This window comes from Myripristis murdjan, chromosome 10 (assembly GCF_902150065.1).
Source record: "Myripristis murdjan chromosome 10, fMyrMur1.1, whole genome shotgun sequence".
In the NCBI taxonomy this organism is placed as follows: Eukaryota; Metazoa; Chordata; class Actinopteri; order Holocentriformes; family Holocentridae; genus Myripristis; species Myripristis murdjan.
In genome coordinates, this window is record NC_043989.1 from 6,439,657 (window position 1) to 6,461,651 (window position 21,995).

At 41.6% G+C, this 21,995-nt stretch overlaps 1 protein-coding gene across 1 annotated transcript in view; it reads left to right on the forward strand.

Annotated features, from left to right (window-relative positions):
• Positions 1–21,995, forward strand: part of fat2 (FAT atypical cadherin 2) — a 106,182-nt gene that overhangs the window by 18,796 nt on the left and 65,391 nt on the right. Inside the window, exons 3-9 of the mRNA XM_030061765.1 lie at positions 593–904; positions 8,338–8,396; positions 9,187–9,498; positions 12,040–12,247; positions 19,492–19,631; positions 20,556–20,618; positions 21,452–21,664. Of these exons, the coding sequence (XP_029917625.1) occupies positions 593–904; positions 8,338–8,396; positions 9,187–9,498; positions 12,040–12,247; positions 19,492–19,631; positions 20,556–20,618; positions 21,452–21,664 (1,307 nt within the window). The remainder of the gene's footprint in view (positions 1–592; positions 905–8,337; positions 8,397–9,186; positions 9,499–12,039; positions 12,248–19,491; positions 19,632–20,555; positions 20,619–21,451; positions 21,665–21,995) is intronic.

Genomic DNA, 21,995 nt, shown 5'->3' on the forward strand with positions numbered 1-21,995 from the left:
ATTCCATTAGCCTGTTACTGCACTTATGGTGCAGATAAAATCAGGGTAAATAGAGTTCTCTGTCATAAGAGAACAGAGGTAAAATATGTGGCTTTTTCTATCTCAGTTGCGCTATATTATTGGTTTTCAAACTTTTCCTCAGGGAACCCAAACGGAAACTGTTTTCTGAGGCAGGCTCTGTGTGAACAAGTCAATATCCCTTGTTTTTAGAGTTATTACCGTAAGGAGTTATATTCAGCCTGTCTTACATTACAGCAGCCTCTGTAAAATAATGTGGCAACTTTATGACCTGTGTTGCATAGCAGGAATTGATAATTTCCCCAGATTAATTTGCAAATCACCTTGGGCGCCATGCCAGAAAAATGCAAATGATGGCAACTGAAGACAGACGAATGTCAAAGTGATTAATAATTCCTCCAGGGTTGTTAATGTGTTTTAATATACAATTGATGATATTGACATTTGACAGTAAATATGAGATTAATTGCTATGCACAGCAACATGTTGAAACAAAACACCACCAGTGTGTCACTTGTAAGTGAATGTCTCATCATAGAAGTGTGCCAAATTTCATGTCTTTTATTTCTCCCAGGTGTGATTCGTACAGCTGAGACGTTGGACCGCGAGACAGTGCCTCACTACTGGCTTTCTGTCTACGCCACTGACTTGGGCACTGAACCTCTGATCTCCTGGACCCATGTCTACCTCGAGGTCCTGGACGTTAATGACAATGCTCCAGAACTTTCTCAGCCTGTGTATTTTACCACCGTCCAGGAGAACGTGGCAAAGGCCAAGTCGATCCTCCAGGTTTCAGCAGTGGATGTGGACACATCATCTGAGAGTAAGCTCTCCTTCCAGATGCTGGACTCACAGCGGACATATTTTGACATTGATCCCAAGACAGGTAATTAATACTTGGTCCCCCACTCCCCCACCCCACTCCCCACGCACACACACACACACACACACACACACACACAAAACTTGTTTATTGAAAATATCCACCTTTTAGAATTTTTGTTGACTCTTGTGTCTTCAAATTTCATCTTCCTTAATTAAGAACTGGGCTCAGGGCTGTAGTTATTATGAATATTAACCACAGCCCTGAGGCAGTTGATTGAAAGTTCCTTATTTGCCATGCAGTCTAGTTGATATAATTGGATTTTTTCTTGTTTGTGATCCGTTTGTACAGAAATATGGGCTACATGCTCCCTCGTGTGAAATTTATATTTTGATTGAAACTCCCGCTGTAAGACATTTCTGTGTTTTCTGTTTCAGAAATTGCTTCAACACGTCAGTGTATATGCACGTGGCATTTACATTTTGATTGAAACGTTTTACTGCACTCATAAAAAACCTAACACCATTCCCACAAGGGGGGATGGAAAATAGTATATACCTCTCAATACACTTTTGCAAGTCTGAACTGAACTGGTAAAGCAGAGGCTGGTTGTGTCACCGAGAGGGCAGAGTTTAAACCAAAATATCAATCCATTTATCTCCCTCAGAAGTCACTCACAAACCCATTCAGGCAGGATCTAAAAGGATGTGCACTGAAGGGAAAGTTAACATACCAACCGACCGGGAAAAACTGCCTGAAGTCGCCCATGAATCTGTATGTTCATCTTTGACAGTTGCAACTGAGTGTGTGTCACCTGGTGCAGACTTTGATCTTCAGGCAAATGAGTGTAACAAGTTAGCACAAGTCCTGTTCTCTTATAATCTCTAGGTAGTTCTACTGTTTGTCCACACCCTAAAGCCAATACACTGAAGGATTACTGAGAGAGAAGGCGAGTTGCATTAATAGGAAAATGTCAGACAAAAGCAGGGAGAAGAGGAGGTGTTGACACAAGCAGGACAGCTGAGATGAAAATGTCACATTAAACAGCCTTTTTTGTGTCTCGAGAAGAGCACGTACATTGACATTAATTCACTCACACATGTAAGTCGACGGAGACACAGAGTTACTGTGTGTCTGTGAGCTTTTTATGCCCTGAGAGTTTGTCACAGCCTTAGTTTCAGCGCTATGTTGTGCCGTTGTTGCTGTGAGAGATGTCTTCGGGAAATTGTGATGACAACAGACAAACTGATTTACTGTTTTGAATGTAGATGATGCCAAATTCATGTCCAAAAGGTACTGAAGAAGTGGAGATAAGTTCATAAAATAAATCAAACAACATGAATCTAATACATACTGTAGGGTAAGGAGAGGGTATGTTGACATCCACATTTGTAATCTGACCTAAAATGATAATAGCAATACTCCAACTATAGCAAATGTCATGTAAAAGTCTAATAAGGTTGTGATTCAGTTAACACTGTTGGATTTCTGCTCAGTCTGGGGATAGGCTTTATTTGTGTTCGTGTCTGATTTGATTTTGTTTTTTTTGTTTTTTTTTTAAATATGAACATGTCATAAAGTTCGCAGCAGATGTCAGCCCAGATGTGGGAGCAATAAACCATCAAGTTGTTGTTGTTGGTGGTGACAAAAGCCAACATTTCTGGGGTAAAAACATGACAAAAAAAAGAACCTCAATATTATGACATTTTGAATTTGATATAAAACACATCAGTTTCATACCAAATGTTATCATGTCATTTTGAACCACATAAAAGCTTCAATCCGACTATCACACTAACCAAAGTGCTGTGCGCATGTGAACATGCAGTTGAAGCTGAATCTTATCTTGGCGAGTCATGCTGAAACCCCCTCTCTCTGTAGTGATCGATGCTGTAGAAATGTGTCATGCCTCGACAGGACAAAGATGAGTCATGGCCTGCGCTCGTCTCTGACTAAGCTCTCGGTTCCCCAACAAGCACACACTTTAATGACCACCGGCATGTAGTTGCATCTGTCTGATACAATATTCAACACTTTGGCAACACACCAACCCTATCTCCTAAAAATTACACTCCCATATAACTGAACTGCATTCTTAATTATGTTTAGAGGGAACCATATTTGTCAGAGATTACATTTGTTCCTGATGTATCTTTCTTTCTTGCTTTCCTAGTGTGACAGTGTTACTTGGTTAGGTTTAGGCATAAAAAAAAAAAAAAAAAAAAAAAAAAACTTGGTTAATCTTAGGGAAAAGTTAAATTTAAACACCAAAAAAACATTTGGTGAACGTAATGTAACACGACACATAATTGGTAAAGTTAGATTAGGATAAACTGAGGATTAGAAATCAGAAAGCCACACAAATCACGATGTAGACAGATTCCTAATAACACCAGGAAAAAAAAAATCTTTTTTTTTTTTCCTTTTTCCTTTCATGGTTGGTTATATGTTAGTCTTCAAATCTCACATTCCTTGATGAAATCCTCATTATTCTCTGAGGATGTTCACTCTTCAGCCTGTTAACTGAGTGTGTGTAGACATGCAAATACTGACCACAGCCGTGAGAAAGGAAATTGAAAGTTCCTTAATGAGTTCCCATGCAGAGTCGTTGATAAGACTCTGGGATGTCGTATGTAATTGGATTTCCACTTGTTTCGTGATCAGTTTGTAGCGGCATGCAGGCTACACAGGCTCCCTCATATTCAGTTTTCATTGAAATTCCCACTTTAAGATATCTGTGTTTCATGTTTGAGAAATTGCTTTGACACATCGGTATATATACATTATTATTAATTTTTCTGTAAACCCTTGAGTGTTTGTCGTTATTTTTCCTCAATAATAAGCGTTTGAAGCATGCAAATCGAGCATTGAATTCACCAGCACTTTGCAACATCAGATTTCCCAACTTATTACAGTGAATATAAGATTCTTTGAAAGGTGGTGTAAAGAGAATTGGCTGTTCAGAATAGCTGCTATTATTACTGCAAGAGGCAGACATTGTTGCCATTAAGTTGGAAGGCGAGTGTTCATCCTAGGATGCAATCATAAAGAGTAATACACTTATTAAGGACACTTTGGTGGATTAGTCATACTGCTGAAGCATTCAAATTTGCACTTGCAATCAGCAATGAGGGCTACTATTTGATCCTCGGTGCTCTTTTCAAGTGCCTTTTTGCACCGTCTCTATGAATAAAACTTTGTAAGCGACTAAGGCGAAACTTCTGTATTCTCTGCTCAAGCAACCGAGGTAAAAAAATGCACGACAATGCAACTGCAGTGGCTCAAACGTCTGTCTTTCATTCTCCATCAGATCGTCTATCACTGTTTTTTCTCAACATGTCTGTCTCTCTCACTTCTCCACTGATTCTTCTAAAATGTCACGTTGCTACCTTTGTGAATCCCCCCCCCGCCCCCCTCAAAAAGCTGATTTTGACAGCACATACAGAGTGAAATAAAGGCTACAAACAAAAAGAAAGATGAGAGGTATCGGCTCCGGCGTTGCAGGATGACAGCTTAGTTAGAGGCTTGAGAACAGACAAAACCCAACAGTGACAAGCCAGACAACGCTGTTTATCTTCACATGGGTTTGACAGCAGCCCGGCATGGCTGACTGCAAACAGGCAACAAGGGAGGGACAGGGCTTTTTCCCTGTTTCCCATGTCTGGACTAATGACAAAAACACACTTTCTAATGTGCCCCACCTGCCCTAATTATGTCCTCCCAGCAGGGCTTGTTTGGACTGTCATAAAAAGATTGAACGACCCTCAGCATGGTCCTATACACTTACGACTTACGACCCCTGTGTTTGTCCGTAGAAAACAATCCCCTTAATCCCTCCTGACTCCATCCTTGGACCCTAACTAGTCCTAATTGCTGGCCACCAGTCTGACTTACTACCTGTAGACTAAATCAGATGTGACTTAAATGATCCTCATGGGGAAAACGGGTCCATTACATGTAAATGCACTCGCTATCCTTGTGTGAGTGAAACAACACACACAGATCTTTGAATGGAGAATTAATTTACAAAGGCTTGACCCAATTACATCAGCTTTTACGGAAGCTGTCCAGAGGAATTAAGGGTATATACTGTGGTGCAAAAGCTTCAGTGCACCCGTGCATCTGTACATAGACTTGCCATTGCACAGGTATCATTTTACGCCTGTCCTGATGTAGCCATGAGAGAGTAATAGTACTACACTGTTACCACAATGTGTCTACTGTGAGCAGAGGAAAACCCCTGAGCCGTCTGATTCTTGTTTGGATACGCTTGTATATATATGTATAACCATGTCAACAAAATACAGGCTCCTCCGCCTTGCTCCTTTTAGAGCGGGCGGCCATATCTGAGCTGAAGTGTGTCAGAACCAGTGTGTGTGTTGCAGAGCTTTTCTGACTTTTTCTTGCGCCAGACTCCCAAACTGATTTTAATCGAGCACCAGATCCTCAAATTAAAGAGATTAAAATATTAAAATAATCAATTGTACATATTCTGCACTGAAACACTCTCTAATTAACTGAATTACAGTGAAGCTATTCCTCATTTTGCTTAGGAAGCCCCTTAAGGGCCCCTGGAGGCACATTCTAAGTCGGTCAGAGGTCCCCCGACCCCACTTTGAAAACCACTTATATACTGTATTACATGCCCAATGAACCAAAACCTTATTAGTGCTAAGAAGTTCCACTTTTTACTGCCTGCCCCCCAGCATGATGAGTGCACCTTTGCTCCAAAACCAAAATGAAAATTTTCATCAAATTCACATCGTATTTTCATCAGTAGAGAAAGAGAAATGGCCTCTCGCTGATGAATCACAGCCAATCTTCCTCCTTTCCTCCTCTTTCTGCTGTCTGTCGATCCCCGTCATAAAACTATCTGCGCTCTGCACCCCAGGCATTAACCCAGGCCCTGAGTTTCTCAACAAAAATCTACAACTTCCTCCCTGCTGGGCCGCTATAAATCCATCTCACCCAGATGCCCCAAGCCAAACTTTTACCACCTCCCCCTCACTCTTCTTCCACCCCCACCCCCGAACCTCCCCGTCCTGTCTTCACCAAGCAGGCCCCCACCCCCGACCTCTGACCTCACCTTTTACACGAAAAGCTCCTTAAATCTCCACAACCCTTTCACACTTCGCCCTTGCAAACACACGCACGCCTCATCCGTCTTATCTAAACACCCTTAACCTGCACCCCCACACCCCTTCACCCACTCCACCACCCCCGCCAAGTCTGTTGCTGTCTGTCTGCATGTCCATATCAGAGAGAGAAAAAAAAAAAAAATCACATAATTCAGAACAAGATTGCTTTACATTATATTATATAACATAATGTTGCATGAAATCTTCATGATCCCCATGGAGAAAAAAGGATTCTGCAAAACCGGGAAATAAATAAGAATGGAGTAAATAGGTGGAATTAGAGAAAATGATACTAACGAGCACAAATTGATGAAACAAATAGGAGTACACATGGATTTAACGTGTTTGTATGCGGCGTGCAAAGTGACAGCAATGAGACACAGTGAGACAAAGAAAAAAATATGAAAAATATATTTAGTTCAACGAGATGTTTAAGCCCAAGGTGCAATTTCTGTTCAGCTTTTGGTTCAGTACATCACCAGCTGCATAAAAAATACTCTGAAGGGAGTCAGTTCAGGATTTGTGGCTGCGTTTGGACGTGATTCAGCTATTCGGTTGGTTTCTACTGGGACTTTCAGCAGCCACAGTCAGATTAAAAAAAAAAAAAAAAAAATCTGTATAACAGCCAAATAAGTCCAATAAACCTGTTCAGTGAAATGTGCTTTATGTCAGACACACACACACACACACACACACATACAGACAAAAAATGACACGGATACAAGCATGCACATGTGTGTCGATATGCAAATGAAGAAAAAAAAAAAAAACACACACACCAATAAACACAAACAAATGTGCACATACACGCAGAACAGAAACACCTACTGACAGAGATAGATACACACAAACAATGCTAACAGATACACACACATACACCAAAACACACACACACACACACACACATACTGTATATACACAGAAACATGCACACACCTATAAACATACATTGACAATTACAGATACAAATAGGCACACACAGAAATCCTAAAATGTGAATGGACGCACACACACACACACACACTGTATGCATGCTCAAACACACTGAAGCATATATGTGAACACACAAACATGCACGCATAAAGACACACACATACATGCAGAAAAAACACAAGCATACACACAGAGGCCTACATACACACACTCTCACATGTATGTAAGCATGACCACACACACACACACACCCACACACACACACACACACACACACACACACACACACACAGGGGGAAAAAATGCAGCATATGGATCAGTGTTTTCTGCAGAGCCCCTGCTGGTGGACCAGTTCATCCCACATTACACACTTCACACAGGAAAAAAAAAAAAAAAAAAAAAAAACCTCTCGGCGGTGTCGACATTTAGATTTTCCTGTGAAGTTTTAAGAGCGGTGAGTGCTGTGAGACTCTCCGAGGTAATTTGCTCCTGAATAGTGAATCCATGAGTTGTTTCCAACTGGGAGGATCGGTGAGAGCGAAGCCTTCAAACGCCAAGATTAAGCGGCTTTCAGCGCTCGCTTTCCGGTGGGAGGGAGGCGCGATGAAGCTGAGTGACACACACACACACACACACACACGCTCGTACTTTGGGATGTTATAACGGCGTGGTGCTAAATTTCACCTTTTTTTCTAGGATAATGGGACTTGTTTCGAAATGGCTGCTTGAAACAGGGGAAATTGTCTCAAGGCCAGTTTGTCCTGAGTCGACCGCTGTTTTGAATTTTAGCGTCGTAGTTTCTCGCCAGCTGTGTTGTTCCACATTCATGTTGGGGGAAAAAAGTACAACTCCTTTGAACGGGATTGCAGAAACAACTGAACAGACTTGAATTTGTTAACAAAATTGTATTAGAGATGTCAGATTTGTGTTTATTTAAAGGCGAGACTGCGTTGTGGGATTTCCTGTTCCGTCCTATTCCAACGTGTGCTTCCTTCAAAAGCGGTCAAAAGAAAGTTCCTTGAAATAAAAACAAAATAAAAGTTGTTTCCCAGGCCTGTCGCCTCTTGCAATGGAAAGACTGATGTTGTCAGACACACACACACACACACACACACACACACAGACTACCAATAACACCAGCAACAAAAACAACAGCAGGAACAACATCCTTAACCCTGTGTGTTTGTTTAGGTGTGATCAGCTCTCTCACTCTCTCATTTTCACACACACACACACACACACACACACACGCACACCTACTACTACTACTACTACCACTACTAGTGCTACTTCTCCCATAGACACCAGCAGAAATAACACTCTGCACTCTGTGTGTTTGTTTAGGTGCCCTGAGACTCTCACACACATTAACTTTACTGATTTGTAACTGTGTGTGTGTGTGTGTGTGTGTGCGCGTGCATGCAGGTGTGATCACCACTCTCGCCGCTTTGGATCGGGAGGATAAACCAGAGCACAGCATCGAGGTGAGACTCTTATTTGTTTTGAAACAATATTTTCCGATACAGAAATTCCTCGAATGTGAGCTGATTAAAATTCACCCTAAATCACTTTTACAGCCACTGGCAATCATGCGCCTTGCATTTCTCTGCCCATTTTTTTTTTCTTCTTATAACGAGCCGCTTGTCTCCATTTGGGCAGTTATACATTCATCTATTTGACATCACATTCAGATATTCTTAGCAGCTGCAATAGAGTTGGATTGGAGGAAATTTTTCAGGTTTTGGCGTCAGTCCCAAAGAGCGAGAGCTTCTTTCCAGAGCCGCCATTTTGCACCAAGGTTCAGCCGTCATACAGGGTGAAATCCATGGCAGAGGAGGCCGAGAGACCAAATTGCTCCACCACAGGAGCGGCAAATAGACCAGAATGTAATGTGAAAATATGAGCCAACAAGACATGTTACGTTTTGAGTTGGAAACTGGAGACTGTCAACCATTATCGCCATTTCACTCTCCACTCGGATGTAACCACCAGATGAATCCAAAAAAGTTCATGACCCCTCTGTGGATGTCAAAAGGCATTCTGGGAAATCACCAAGTGAAATAGAAGTAGGTGAGGCAGGATGAGAGAAAGTGGATATGACAAAAAAGGTAAAAGAAGAGAAAAATGACACAGAAATTACTCAGAAAGTAACTACACTGAACACTGTGGATTGATTTGATCTAACAGTGTGTCTGACATTGGATTTTATCTTTAGGTTTGGTGTGATTAGTTTGGTTTGTGACTGTTTTAAAGTAAAGACCGTTCCATCCACAGGTCATAGTCTCAGATAACGGATCTCCAGCCCTGCGCTCCACCGCCACCGTGGTGATCCGGGTTCTGGACGACAACGACAACCGGCCAAAGTTCACCGACAAACTCTTCCACGTCAAGCTGCCCCAGCAGCACGGCCGCGCCGGTAAACGGGAAGTCTGCAGGATGGTTGCCCGCGACGACGACGAGGGCTCGAACGCCATGGTGACGTACAGTTTGCAGGACAACCGGGACAGCAGGTTTGAGATCGACCCTGTGACCGGCGTGGTGACGTCACATGGCGACTTCTGGCCTGGGAACTACAGCATTCTCACAGTACGGGCTCTATATGATTAAAATTATCACTATTTTTTTATTTACTACATGGTTTTAACACTACAATAAATTAGGGGTTGGACAGGATTAGAATTGTATTCCTGGTATGGTTCAATGTGTCAAGCATGACATGTAAACTATTTATTTAATTCCCGATAATTTAACCCTCCTATTATGTTTGGGGTCAATTTGACCCCAGCCAATGTTTAACGTCTCTAAATAAATGATTAACATAATTTTTTTTGCTTCATATTTAATGAGTGTTCCTAATGTAATGGGCACTACCGGGTAAAGATGAAATTGACATGATGATATGTTTTCAATGTCCTGTACACACTTTGTAACGCATTGGTTATAAATAACAAAAATCTGTACTTAGAAATAATATGAAGCCATTAAAACACCAAAAATTTAAATTTCTTTCCAATTTTAGATCAATCAGTGATATTTTATGGTGATTTGAATATTTTTCCATTGTCGCATAATAGGAATACTGGATGTATAAGTGGGGGTGGAAGGAAGTTATGTTTTATTTAAAGGGCTATTTAGGTAATCAACAAAGAAACATAAAGTACTTGACACATAAACTTTAATAACAATTTTAGTTATAATAATTTCGTGGAAGTTTAAACTACAGGGGTCAAATTGACCACAAACATAAAAGATGTTCAAAAATGTCAACATAACAGGAGGGTTAAGACATATCCAGTGTTTGGCGCTATCAAGTCTGCCTTTTACCTTAGTGCATACGGACCATCAAATCAATTCAAATCCAATCCTGCTTATGTTGCACATCTTGCACATTAAAATGCGGCGCATGCATTTTATATGAGAGGAGCAAAGAAAATAAAGCCAAGCAAAAAAAAGACAGAGTTAAGTGTTTGGAGATAACAATTAAATTATAGGGGGAAAACAGCTGGTGGCAAACTGTTTAAATGCAGAATTTGACATTTTGAAGAGGAGTGAAATCATATACGGGGCTGCCTTCGTGAGTCGCCTCAGTCTACGTTGATTCTTCTAAACAAACAAGAGTCAGCTCAAAAAAAACATGGTGTATTCTTAGGGAGTGTTAAAAGTCATCCTCTAAGGTGTTGCATGTGAGTTTGAGTAGATCTGAAAAGAAAGCAATGCTCCTTTTTGCTGTCAACGTTCACAATTTGCTCATATGAGCGGCTCGGATGCTCACAAGTGTCTCCTGTCTTTCGCTGAGGGTGAAAATTAGTTTGTGTTTGAACAGGCGTTCAGGTACATAACATCTCTGACGGGACGTGCTTCATTTTGGCGGCCCTGCGGAGGCCGTGGAGACTTTAAAGGCTTGACGCAGCCCAACAGCTGTGCTACAGAAGCTAAATTACCCGTGCGTTAAGCCCTCAAAAGCATTTCAGGAACACCCTGTCTTTGTCCTGGCCCGAAACCAGCAAATGCGACCTTTCCTTGTCAACACTCTTAATTATACAACTAAACAGCCCAACGTGTCGTGTAATCAGCTACAGAAAAGCTGCACAATACCTCCCTCTCTCCTTCACCTGCAGTGCAGTCATTAGTCACAGCTGACTCACCTATAATACAATGTGCATTTAACATCACAGGATAGATGCGAGCCGAAAGAACAGACCGTCAGCTTTGGATGAGGGACAGCAATCAGCAGCCAGCCCAGCGCTGGCAAGTGTTGCTGTAATTTGGATTTTAAAATAGTAAAAGTGGCTGGTGCAATTTGGAAACCAGTGCAACCCATGGATCAAACAGATTATAGACTAAATTGTCTTGTTTTTAGTCTTCATCTCTGAAAATTAGCTGTAATTCCAGCGAAACCAGCTCAGTTGCCATGAACACAGTGTTGATTTTGGGCTTTGTTAGTTAGATATGCTGACAAGTATAATGCTCATAGTAATGTTAACATGCAACTGCAGGCCACTACTAATGCTGGCTTTCACGGCAGGGATGAGCCAGTGATGGTTCGCTGAGCAGCTGATATTGTCAAAACACAAAATCAGTCAGGTGTAATAGAGGCAATATGATCAGTTTCCAGTTTAAAACGATACCAATATTAACATGTATATTCAGTGAAGTTAACCCTGAAAGCCCTTTGTACTTTTGGTAGTTGTAAACAAATTCATGCTCATTATTTCACAGTGGATTACTCAGCTGATCAGTCGCAGCATTTTGAGTCCGATATTTCTGAAAAATAATTAGGAATATCTGCAGATGGTCACTTCAAGTTGGTTTGATTCATCTCTAATCAACACCTTCTAAAGCCAAAAGGTCATTACAAGATCATTTTTATTTATTTCGGAATTGATTAGGGGTCAGAGGCTCAACTATCACCATAAAATCAAAGAAAATCAGAAGAAACACACAGCAACAAGGAAGAAGGTAACATATTGTAGGACTGTTTGTCTTAGTGAAGTCTTGAAAGCTAATGAGCGCCTTTTTTTTTTTTTTAATTAAGATGTGGGTCAAATGATTGTTTTCTTTCATGAGTAACTGTCGTAACTCCATATGTCTCCACTGTGGTGATTTTATTTCTATGTCTGTTTTCAGATTAGAGCGACAGACCAGGGCAGACCGCCGCGGTCGTCCACCGCCCGCCTCGACATGGAGTGGATTGCCCGCCCGCCGCCCTCCGCCGACCCAATCACATTCGACGAGCCCCACTTCACCTTCGCTGTCATGGAAACGGAGCCTGTCACTCACATGGTGGGCATCATCATGACGGAGACGCAGCGGCTGAAGTGGTTCGATATCGTAGGTGAGGGGAAAGAACGCACACCGGCATTGTCCATGAACATGCACGTACGCGCGTGCACACACACACACACACACACATTTCTAAAATCCACTATTGAGCTGAGTATTGATCGCAAGCGGTGCAGGCCTTCTTAGGACACCGGAGTAAATTTTAAGCTCTGGTGAAAAACAACAGCAACACAAATGAGGGCAATGATCTCTGCAAGAGCGCAAATGATGGATAAAAAGACTTTTATTAAGATTCATTTCACAAATTCGCAAGATTCAATAAGACAAAACAAACAAACAAACAACCAAACAAAGAAAAAAAGCCTACGAGTCGTTAAACCAGTAAACTTTTCATAGATCACAGACATTTCTCTCCATTTGTCTCACACTAAGTGCTGGAGCCGAGCCAGGAGAGACGAAATGATAGGAAATGATATCTGACATTTACCATATTGCCACTTACGCTGTACTGCTGACTTGCATAAAGCCGGCCCACACTGGAGAATACGTGCAAGTTATAAGTATCATCCATCCATGTGAGTGTCGATATAAACAGCAGAGAAGTTATTTTCTAAAGGTCAGCAAAACATCTGCAGGCACCGCGACGAGGAGGAAAAAATCCCCGCTCGACTCCTAATCCACTGTCACATGTCATCAGTCTGGGAGGTTCAGTGGATTTCCGCAGTTATTTTGTGATGAACTCCTGTAATTTACTTTTTCGGTGGGCCCGCTGTTCCCCGAAACCTGCTTCATCTACTTCGACAGCTGGCGGTTTCACACAGTGCCTCCTGACGACGCTCAGAGAATGCTTGAACCTGTTGCATTCGTGGACACGGAGGGTAAACCCAAATAAACACCATTTTCCAGTTTCTGGAAATCTAAAATAGCATTCATGCACCTTCCCCGACAGGGACGTGCACAGGGTTGTAGAGGGGCAGGGGCTCAGAGTCTGAAAAGGGCAGTGCAATCCCATGCGGGCGCGCAAAGCACGTGAGCAAAACATTTTTTTGCCGTTTATTTATTAATTAAAACGCATGATATGGTTTTTAACATCACAATCAGTAAGTGTATAGTAGCCTAGTAGTTGCTTGAAGTTGGCTAACTGTTGGACATTGAGTCAAGTGGGAACTTCAGTGCCTGGCCTGCCTATCAAAGAAGTGTAGGCGCGCGCGGCTATGCTGTTCGTGGAAGGGCACATGCACAGGAATAGTAGGGGCATAAGGGGCATTTCTGCAACCTATATTCATTCTAATTTTATTCTATCCTGACATCTTTCAACTAGACAGGGCAGTCTATGCACAGCATGAACTTAATAATTCATTTAAAAAAAAAAAAAACCCAAAAAACCTTGAGCTTAAAAGGGCACTTTGTTTTACGAGGGCAAAAAGGGCAGGGGCTCAAGCACCTTTTCGGGTCTATTTGTGCACGTGCCTGGTCCCCGAAGCGTTTATAGGTACCAGAGGTGTAAAACAGAAACGTAAAAAAAGCAAACCGTTCAATATGCGATGTACACCCTGCAAAGTTCTCACTGGACCTCACTGGACCTCAGGGCAACTGAGAGTTAATGAAAGTATTTTTTTTTAATATTCTAAGCAGACTTTTGCCTGTGAAAGAATATTTGTTGATGTCATATTATATTATCCCATAAAAAAAAGACACAAAATACAGAGAATATTGGAAATGATAATGTTTTTTTCCTCTCTAATGTGCAAAACAAACCAAACCGAAACCAAAAATGTGACCCAAAAACCACAATGCGAGCCGAACCGTGGGTTTGTTGAGCCGTTTCAGCCCACGGGTTTTAGTTTGCTCAAGCCTGGTTCCCTCGTGCACTCTGTTTTTGGGCACCTTGGCGTCTGGCACAAAGCACAGCGAAATGCCCGGTGCACATGGGGGCGTGACGCTGCGCTTTTGGTATTTTCGTTGACAAGATGTGCTTTTAAGGAGAGTGCCAAGACACGATGCCGTTTTCGTGATGAGTGATCGCGTGAGTGAGTGAGACACACAGAGAGAAAGAGAGAGAGAGAGAGAGAGAGAGAAAACACTCGGTAATGCTACATTCTCCCACTTTCTTGTCCTAGTCTTCTGTAAATGAATGCATGAATAAATTAATCAATGGTTGTTTTTCCTCTGGTCTTAATAGAATGAGCCACATATTTTTTCATAAAAAGCATCAGCGCTACGTGATGTGTTTGTTGTCAACACCGGTTACATTCCAAATTAGGCTGCAGAATGGACTGACATTTGGAAAAAAAAAAAAAAAAAAGTTGCGGTGATTTGACTACAAACAGCCTTGGTTTTCCATATCTGCAATTTCTAGGGATTAATTCAGTCTATAAATATGTATAATATTCAAATTAATAAAATATTATTTCCCTGACATTGTCTTAAAGGACTTGCAAGGCCAACTGTGGTAAATAAGAGGGAAACGATTAAAACTGCAAGCCCTTGCAATATTTGCTGGGAAGTGTTGATTTTGCAAAAAAAATAAAAAATAAAATAAACCTTTTTCCGTGACAAAACTTGCATATTCTCAGAGGGATGACAGAGGGGAAAGAGGAAGGGAAGGAGGGAGGAGAAGAGGAAAAAAAGGTCTTGGTGTCAGCAGTATCAGCAGCAGGATTTCTCTCAGCCGGGATAAATCAGCAGCATCCCTCCTCTCATCACCTGCCAGATCACCTCAGGAGCCACCGACCAGCTTCTTCCTCTCCTCCCTCCCCTCTCTCCTCCCTGATCCCCCTGTTATCTCCTCTGCCTCCTCCTGGTCTGCACGTTAAGCTCAGGTGCTTTTAAAACAGGGCTGTCAAAAAGCACTTTGCTGAAAATGATATGGAAAAATGTTTTTTTTTTTTTTAGTAATTGCGTCTCCCGTGGAAATCAACACACCACGCTTTGCCAGGCCGTTTCCCGCCATGCAGGGCAGCATGCGGAGGGAAAGACCACGATTCCTCCTGTTCGTTTTGCTGTGCCAAGCCTGACCCGAGCCAGAGCAGAATAGAACAGAATAGAATAGAATAGAACGGACGCTTTCGTGATCCCCGAGGTGGAGTTTAGTCACGCACAGCGGCTGTCGCATTGTGCTGCGTTGCATTTCATTCACTTTTAACGTTGTGTCACGAGGCGAAGGGTTTCCAGTCGTCGCAAAGAGGCGTATTTTGCAACGATGGCTTAGAGACAGTGTGCAAGAGACAGAAAACATTGTCGGAAAAGATTCTCTCATCAGCTAAAGAAATTTACCAAAAGTGGAAACTAACAAACCAGTAATGAGAAGTTCAGCACTCCTAAAATTTATAAATGTAATAGTATAAAAAATACTCCATGTTTCTACTTTTGCAGAGTGTTCGTCCAGAGTAGAGTTTCTTTTTCCTTTGGCTTTGGCTTTTCCTTTTTGCTGCTTGTTAATAAGATTAGAAATCAACAAGATAGACCAGAGTTATATGATTACAGGTGAGTCAATGCCCCCTCATTCAGAAATAACGAACTTCAGAATGCATTCACTGCCCAATTAGAATCAAAATCAAATAAAGCTGCTTTTAAGTGCCTTCAAGTGCATGTCGGAAACATTATATTTACCTTATTCAGGAGTTAGTAGCACATGGAGGCTCTCCGAAGTCGTAATTCCAAGTGCGAAATTCAGAGATTTAGATGATACCCACGTTTCCGAGTAAGTTACCTGGTAACAAGGTTGCCGATGGTTACCTGATATTTCCAGACTTCCGGACTCAAATGCCAAAGACGCGGGAAATTTTCATGGAAGATGTATAAGAATTCGACATGCACTTGAAGGCGGCATCAGTTACATTGCGTTACGTTACATTACGTTACATTATTTAACATTACGCCACATGAAATATATATATATGATAGCAGTGGGCTCTATATTTTCTCATGGTCCTGGATGTTGTGTCTCCTCCGCAGCTGCACGGTGGCTTTGTGTGAAATCAGGGTTGAACTGTTTGTCTGTTTAAACGGCGTGCTCCTGTGTGGTCTGGGAACATAACTCATAGTAATTATCACTGATGGCCTGTCAGGTCTCAGCTCAACCTGAACCGTCCTCATTCTGCACGTTTAGCCTGGGTCACTGGAGGCAGAGAGGACAATTAACCGGGCTGTCTGTGTGACTAACGCACTGTGAGACTCAAGTTTTTTGCTCTGCTCTTCTTTTTTCTGTTCTATTCTCTTCTATACTATTTTATTCTATTCCAGCCTGTGGTCATACACTCTCTTCTCTATGATTTTATCCTGGTCTATCCTAGTAGTAGTAGTGCCCAGCAGTGTATCACTGACCCTGATCTCACACATGGTAGATGAGGGAATGTTGTTGTGTCACTGTATTCCTCTCCCATGCAGATATGATCAGGTATTTATGGAGCCACTTTGCCCTCCTCCTCTCCAGCAGCAGAGCCCAGATGCCTATCGATGCTCTCTGACAGTTAGATAACTCAGGGAGACAAATGAAGACTTCCCTCGCTGTCAGAATAACTCAAACCTACACAAACGCCCCACTGTAAAGCTCCACAAAGCCAAAACAACACGCGGCACTGAGACCGAGCGGAAACGCGCTCCCTGACAGGGTGTCAGGCTCTGGAGAGACTCGGGATCAGAGGTGTTTGGGTAGAGTCGCTGCTGTTTGTGGAGGATGTTGTCATCCTTTTGGCTTATTTGGACTGTGATCTCTGATGTGCACCGCAGCCATTTGCAGCTGAGTGTGATGTGCTTTGGATGAGGGTCAGCACCTCTAAGTTTAATGCCATTTTTCTCTCCCTGACAAAAACAAGCTTATCCCATCCAGGTGAGGGCTGAGCAGCTGCCAGAGAGCTCGGGCTTTATCCAGACTGCAAACAAATCTGACTTTTTTCTTAATCTAGTCTTCAGGACCGACTGTCTACACAATTATTTGCATGGGATTGGGTCAGATTTGTGCCTCCCAGCTATTTGCATAGGTTTTTGTGGTAATGGCATCTGTGTGTGTTCACATAATAACGAATGGGAGGTTTTTCGAATGCAGAAAAAAAGCTGCAGAACAGGAATGCACGTGTATTTTCTTTATTTTTCACATCATTTATTGCTCAAGTCACAGTATAGAATCCCTCCACCACACCTTCAGATGTGACATTGTGTTTCAAGCAGCATTAAAGACAATTCTGAAACCATGTAGAGCATCCAGCATGGTAAGAGTGAGGTTTATCTGTAGAAATCTGATTTTTAATCACATTTCAAACTCCAAGTCCAACTCCAAGTGCCAAAAGTCAGATTTAGGCTAGCAGTAACACTTTGCACACTGCCGTTTTCCATTTTGATTGTTTACTATGTCAGCATGACCCAAGATATTGTGAAATGTATCTGGAAATGCAAATACATGCTTCTTGCCCCCAAAAGTGAGACAAATGCACTTTTCCCACCTCAAAAGACTCGGGAAACCTTTGTTGAGTTTCCAGCTGCAAAGAACTTTTTCTATTTGGGGGTGAAGCTTTCATTTGTAATGAAAGTTTTTCTTATTTATTTGTGTGTGTGTGTGTGTGTGTGTGTGTGTGTGTGTGTGTGTGTGTGTGTGTGTGTGAGGGAGAGGTAGAAACTGGGAGCAAACAAGGTAAGGGAGGAGAAAGGTATAAAATGAGAGAGAGAGAGAGAAAGGTAGTAATTGAGTTGAAAAGAGAGCATTATTAGTTTTTTATTCCACTTCACTGCTCAGATAAACACAAAATGAAAGTGTGATTATTCCTGAAACAATGTGAGGAATGAGGGCAAGTGGTTACTGAATTTAGCTGACATACATAACAGAAATATATGTAGGGTTATGAAAGTGTGTGTGTGTGTGTGTGTGTGTGTGTGTGTGTGTGTGTGTGTGTGTGTGTGTGTGTGTGTGTGTGTGAGTGAGAGAGCCTTCGCAAGGTGGATATCTTAATAAACACCATCTGGCTGAGCAGGCATGAGGTTTATCCCCTCCACCCCACCCTCTACCAACACACATACACACACACACACACACAGATGTAGGAAGGGAACAGCAAGAGAGATTCAAAGAGAGAGAGAGAGAGAGAGAGAGAGAGAGAGAGAGGGAAGTGGTAGAGAGTGAGGGAGAAACGGGGAGGAAGAGAGAGAATGAGAGTGAGAGAGTGAGTGAAGGAAGGAAGAAAGGATGGAAAAAAATGGGGAAAAGAACGACAAAGAAAAAGACAAAGAAGAGAGGGAGCGAAAGAAGGTGGAGAGGAGAGAGAGAGAGAAACAAGGGAAATGACAGATGAGAAAAAAAGGATGAGCTATAGAAAAAAATAAATCGGTGAAAAACTCAGATGAGTTCTCATAAATTGATTTTCTTCTTTCAATGCCGATCCACGATGCCTGCATTCGTTTGACAGTCCACTCCGTCACAGAATCTCAATTTTTTGCCATGCAGTGGTCAGAATCACAAAATCATCACAACAGTCATTCATTTATTCATTCATTTATTCATTGATTCACTCACACGTACATACTTGCATTCTAACACGAGCCACCTTTTCTTCCCCTTCAGCCTCGGGTAATGTTTTAATTATTCATTCATCCACCTAGTTTATTCACTCGTGACTATTGACAATGCAGCATGAGGTTACTGACAGGGTTAAACTTTAATTCTTAACCTCATTGGGGAATCAGAGGACAGACAGGCGGCTGGTGTTGTGGCTGTGGAGCGTCTGGGTGTCTCAGGTGGTTTCCCAGCTCGGAGGATCTGTCTGTAAAAGAGAAGCCATCAAACTGTCCCGCTGTGATGGATGTGATTCATATGACAGAGAAAATGTGGAAAAAAAACATCTCTCCATTCTTTTTTCTGTTTTTATAGGGCCCTTTTCTGTGTCAGCTCAATAACTTTATTGGAATGAATATCATTTTGACAAAATTTTACATTTTCAAAAATAATCCATCACTGATATCTATTATTATGTTTTATAAATCATAAAAAAATGTACCATCCTTTCAAGTTTAAGTCAAACTGGTGAAGGAGTCAGGGCCTTTTTAGGTTGCAAATTTTGACCTTTAGCATCCCAGTAGGTCAATCAGTGTGATTTTTTTTTTTTTTTTTTATGCACCAGAGCACAATGTCACAGTACACCATCCCTCCAAGTTTTGTCAGAATCTGAAATATCACCTAATCCCCCATGGGACACACAGCTCGATCCACAGCCCCTCATTCATCACAATAAGTATTTGAAGGAAGGCCTTGCATAATGAACTGCTCTTTCTCTCCCTCCTCTCTCTCTCTCTCTCTCTCTCTCTCAGGCGGTGATGAGGAAAAGGACTTTGACATTCAGAAGAATACAGGGACCATCTTGATCGCCCGTCGGCTGGATGCAGCCCGGCGCTCCAACTACAACCTGACAGTGCGGGTCACCGACGGCCACCACAACGCCACCACGCAGGTCAGGAACCACATCCTGCACTGCTGCTGTCAGATAATAAACATACCACATACAGTAACTTGGGAAAAAATGACTTTTTTTTTTTTTCAGACATGCAAACGAGAGAGGAAGGAACATTGTGATGTGTGTGGGGGAATCCAACCGTAATAATAGGATAGCAATTGGAAACAAAACATAACCGACAATGAACAACACTTTGAAAGTTAAATGAGCATATATGGATTACAGCATGTGTGCAGGGTTTAATTCTGTAAAACTGTCATATTGGGCTTTCTTAGATATATAAAAAAAAATCCTATTACACTGCAAAAAGTCAAACTCTTACCAAGATTATTTGTCTTATTTCAAGTAAAAATGTCGTATTTCTAGTCAAAATATCTCATTACACTTAAAATAAGACATGATCAGCTCAGAAATTACTTGTCTTTAGACATTTTCACTTGTTTCAAGTGAAAATTTACTTGAAACAAGCGAAAATTAGCTTGAAACAAGAAACAAATTTTGCCAATGGAACAAGCAAATTTTGTTCACTTGTGTCACAAGTAAAAATGTGCTTGTTCCATTGGCAAAATTTGTTTCTTGTTTCAAGCTAAGTCTAAAGACAAGTTATTTCTGTGCTGATCATGTCTTATTTTAAGTGTAGTAAGATATTTTGACTAGAAATAAGACATTTTTACTTGAAATAAGACAAATAATCTTGGTAAGATTTTGACTTTTTGCAGTGTACTTTACTCGTCCCATCTTCTTATGTATCTGATATCCTCCATTCCGGTTCAACAGGTGCCGGGCATGACCCGGCCTTCACACTGAAGTGTCAGCCAGGGTTAAGTTACGGTTAGTTTAAGGTTAGGTGTGCTCTTTTATTGCAGTCCATGCTGAGTGTTTATTTTCTCTCGCTCCATGTATTCTGTCTCCACACTGCAGGCCTACATCCGTGTGTTGGACATGAATGAGCATCGTCCCGTCTTCCTGAAAGCGATTTATGAGGTGAGAGCAAAGACTTCAGCAGGGGAAGGACGTCCAAGGGATTCCTCTGGGCTGTAATGGTTATGATAGAGCTGCGACTGTGTTTGAGAATCAGCCGAGGCCTCGCTGAGGTGTTTGCAATTCCTATGAAGAATGTCCTCAGTGGTATTATGGCTTTTATACAGTGGCTATCAACGTGTGTACTGCCTGAAAGAAAATTCTGCCAACTAGTAAACACACAAAGAAGAAGAAAAAAAGTCCTCAGGATACAAGGGATGAGTCTGTTCAGGTCTTTGTGTTCTGTAGTTTAATTGAAACAACAGCTACCTACTTTTAAGCATAACCCATGCCGGCCATGTTGATATTTTACACAATGGTTGTCTAATCATGTTTAACTGGTTGCTAGATTGACTTTTATTCTTACACAGTGAATTTAACTTTGCAGGTTTAGACATGCATTGGGAACCTTGATACCCTAAAGGATGTTTTTACTGTTTATCAGTATGACTTCAGTGGTGCCGACAATACACAGCTGTTCCCTTAATCACAGTTATCAGTGCCATCTCTAGTCCTCTCTGTCTGGTATTTTTCCCATAATGGAACTCTTTACTTTCTTTGAAATGCTTTTTACCTGTAGCCTAACTGTCCTTGAAAAAGAACCTATGAGGAATAATGTGTGCAAATTGAAATATAAAAAAGTTCAGGGTTCATGGTGTGATTTTGCATTGATTTTTTTTTCGACCCCTAACTCCAATTCGTTTTTCGAATCCTGTCCTTTCCTACTTTTGAAAATTGCCTTGATCACTATCCTGAAACATTTCACCTCTGTCTCCTTTTCTTTCTGGGCATTTCAGGTCAGAGTTCCTGAGGACACTTCCCCATGGAAGGACATCCTGCAAATCAGCGCTCAGGATGCTGACACCAACAGCAAGCTGGTCTACTCCATCCACAGCAGCCTCCATCCAGAATCCACAAAGCTCTTCCATTTGGACCCAAAGAGTGGCGTCCTGGTGATGACAGAGGAACTGGACTATGAGAAGATCTCTGTCCATACACTCATCATCATGGTAATGATGCAGCAATTGCAATTTCCCAATTTTGCTGTATGTACTGTGAGGAATAGAAAAAAGCAGAATCCTATGATGGTAATAATATCAATTAACTACTTGGTCTTTTGCACTACAGTACAGAACAGACTTCAGAGAACACTAGAATTCAGTTGAATAGAATATTATGGAAGAGAACTGACCTGAATAAAAAATAAAATACTTTAATTCAAATATATTCAGAAAGAGTGTTTTACAAAAAATAGGGCTTAAATACATGAAAAAGAAAAAGAAAAAAAAAAAACACAAGCTCCAAATTCATTATCATAATAGCAGTGAAACTGTTTTGTAC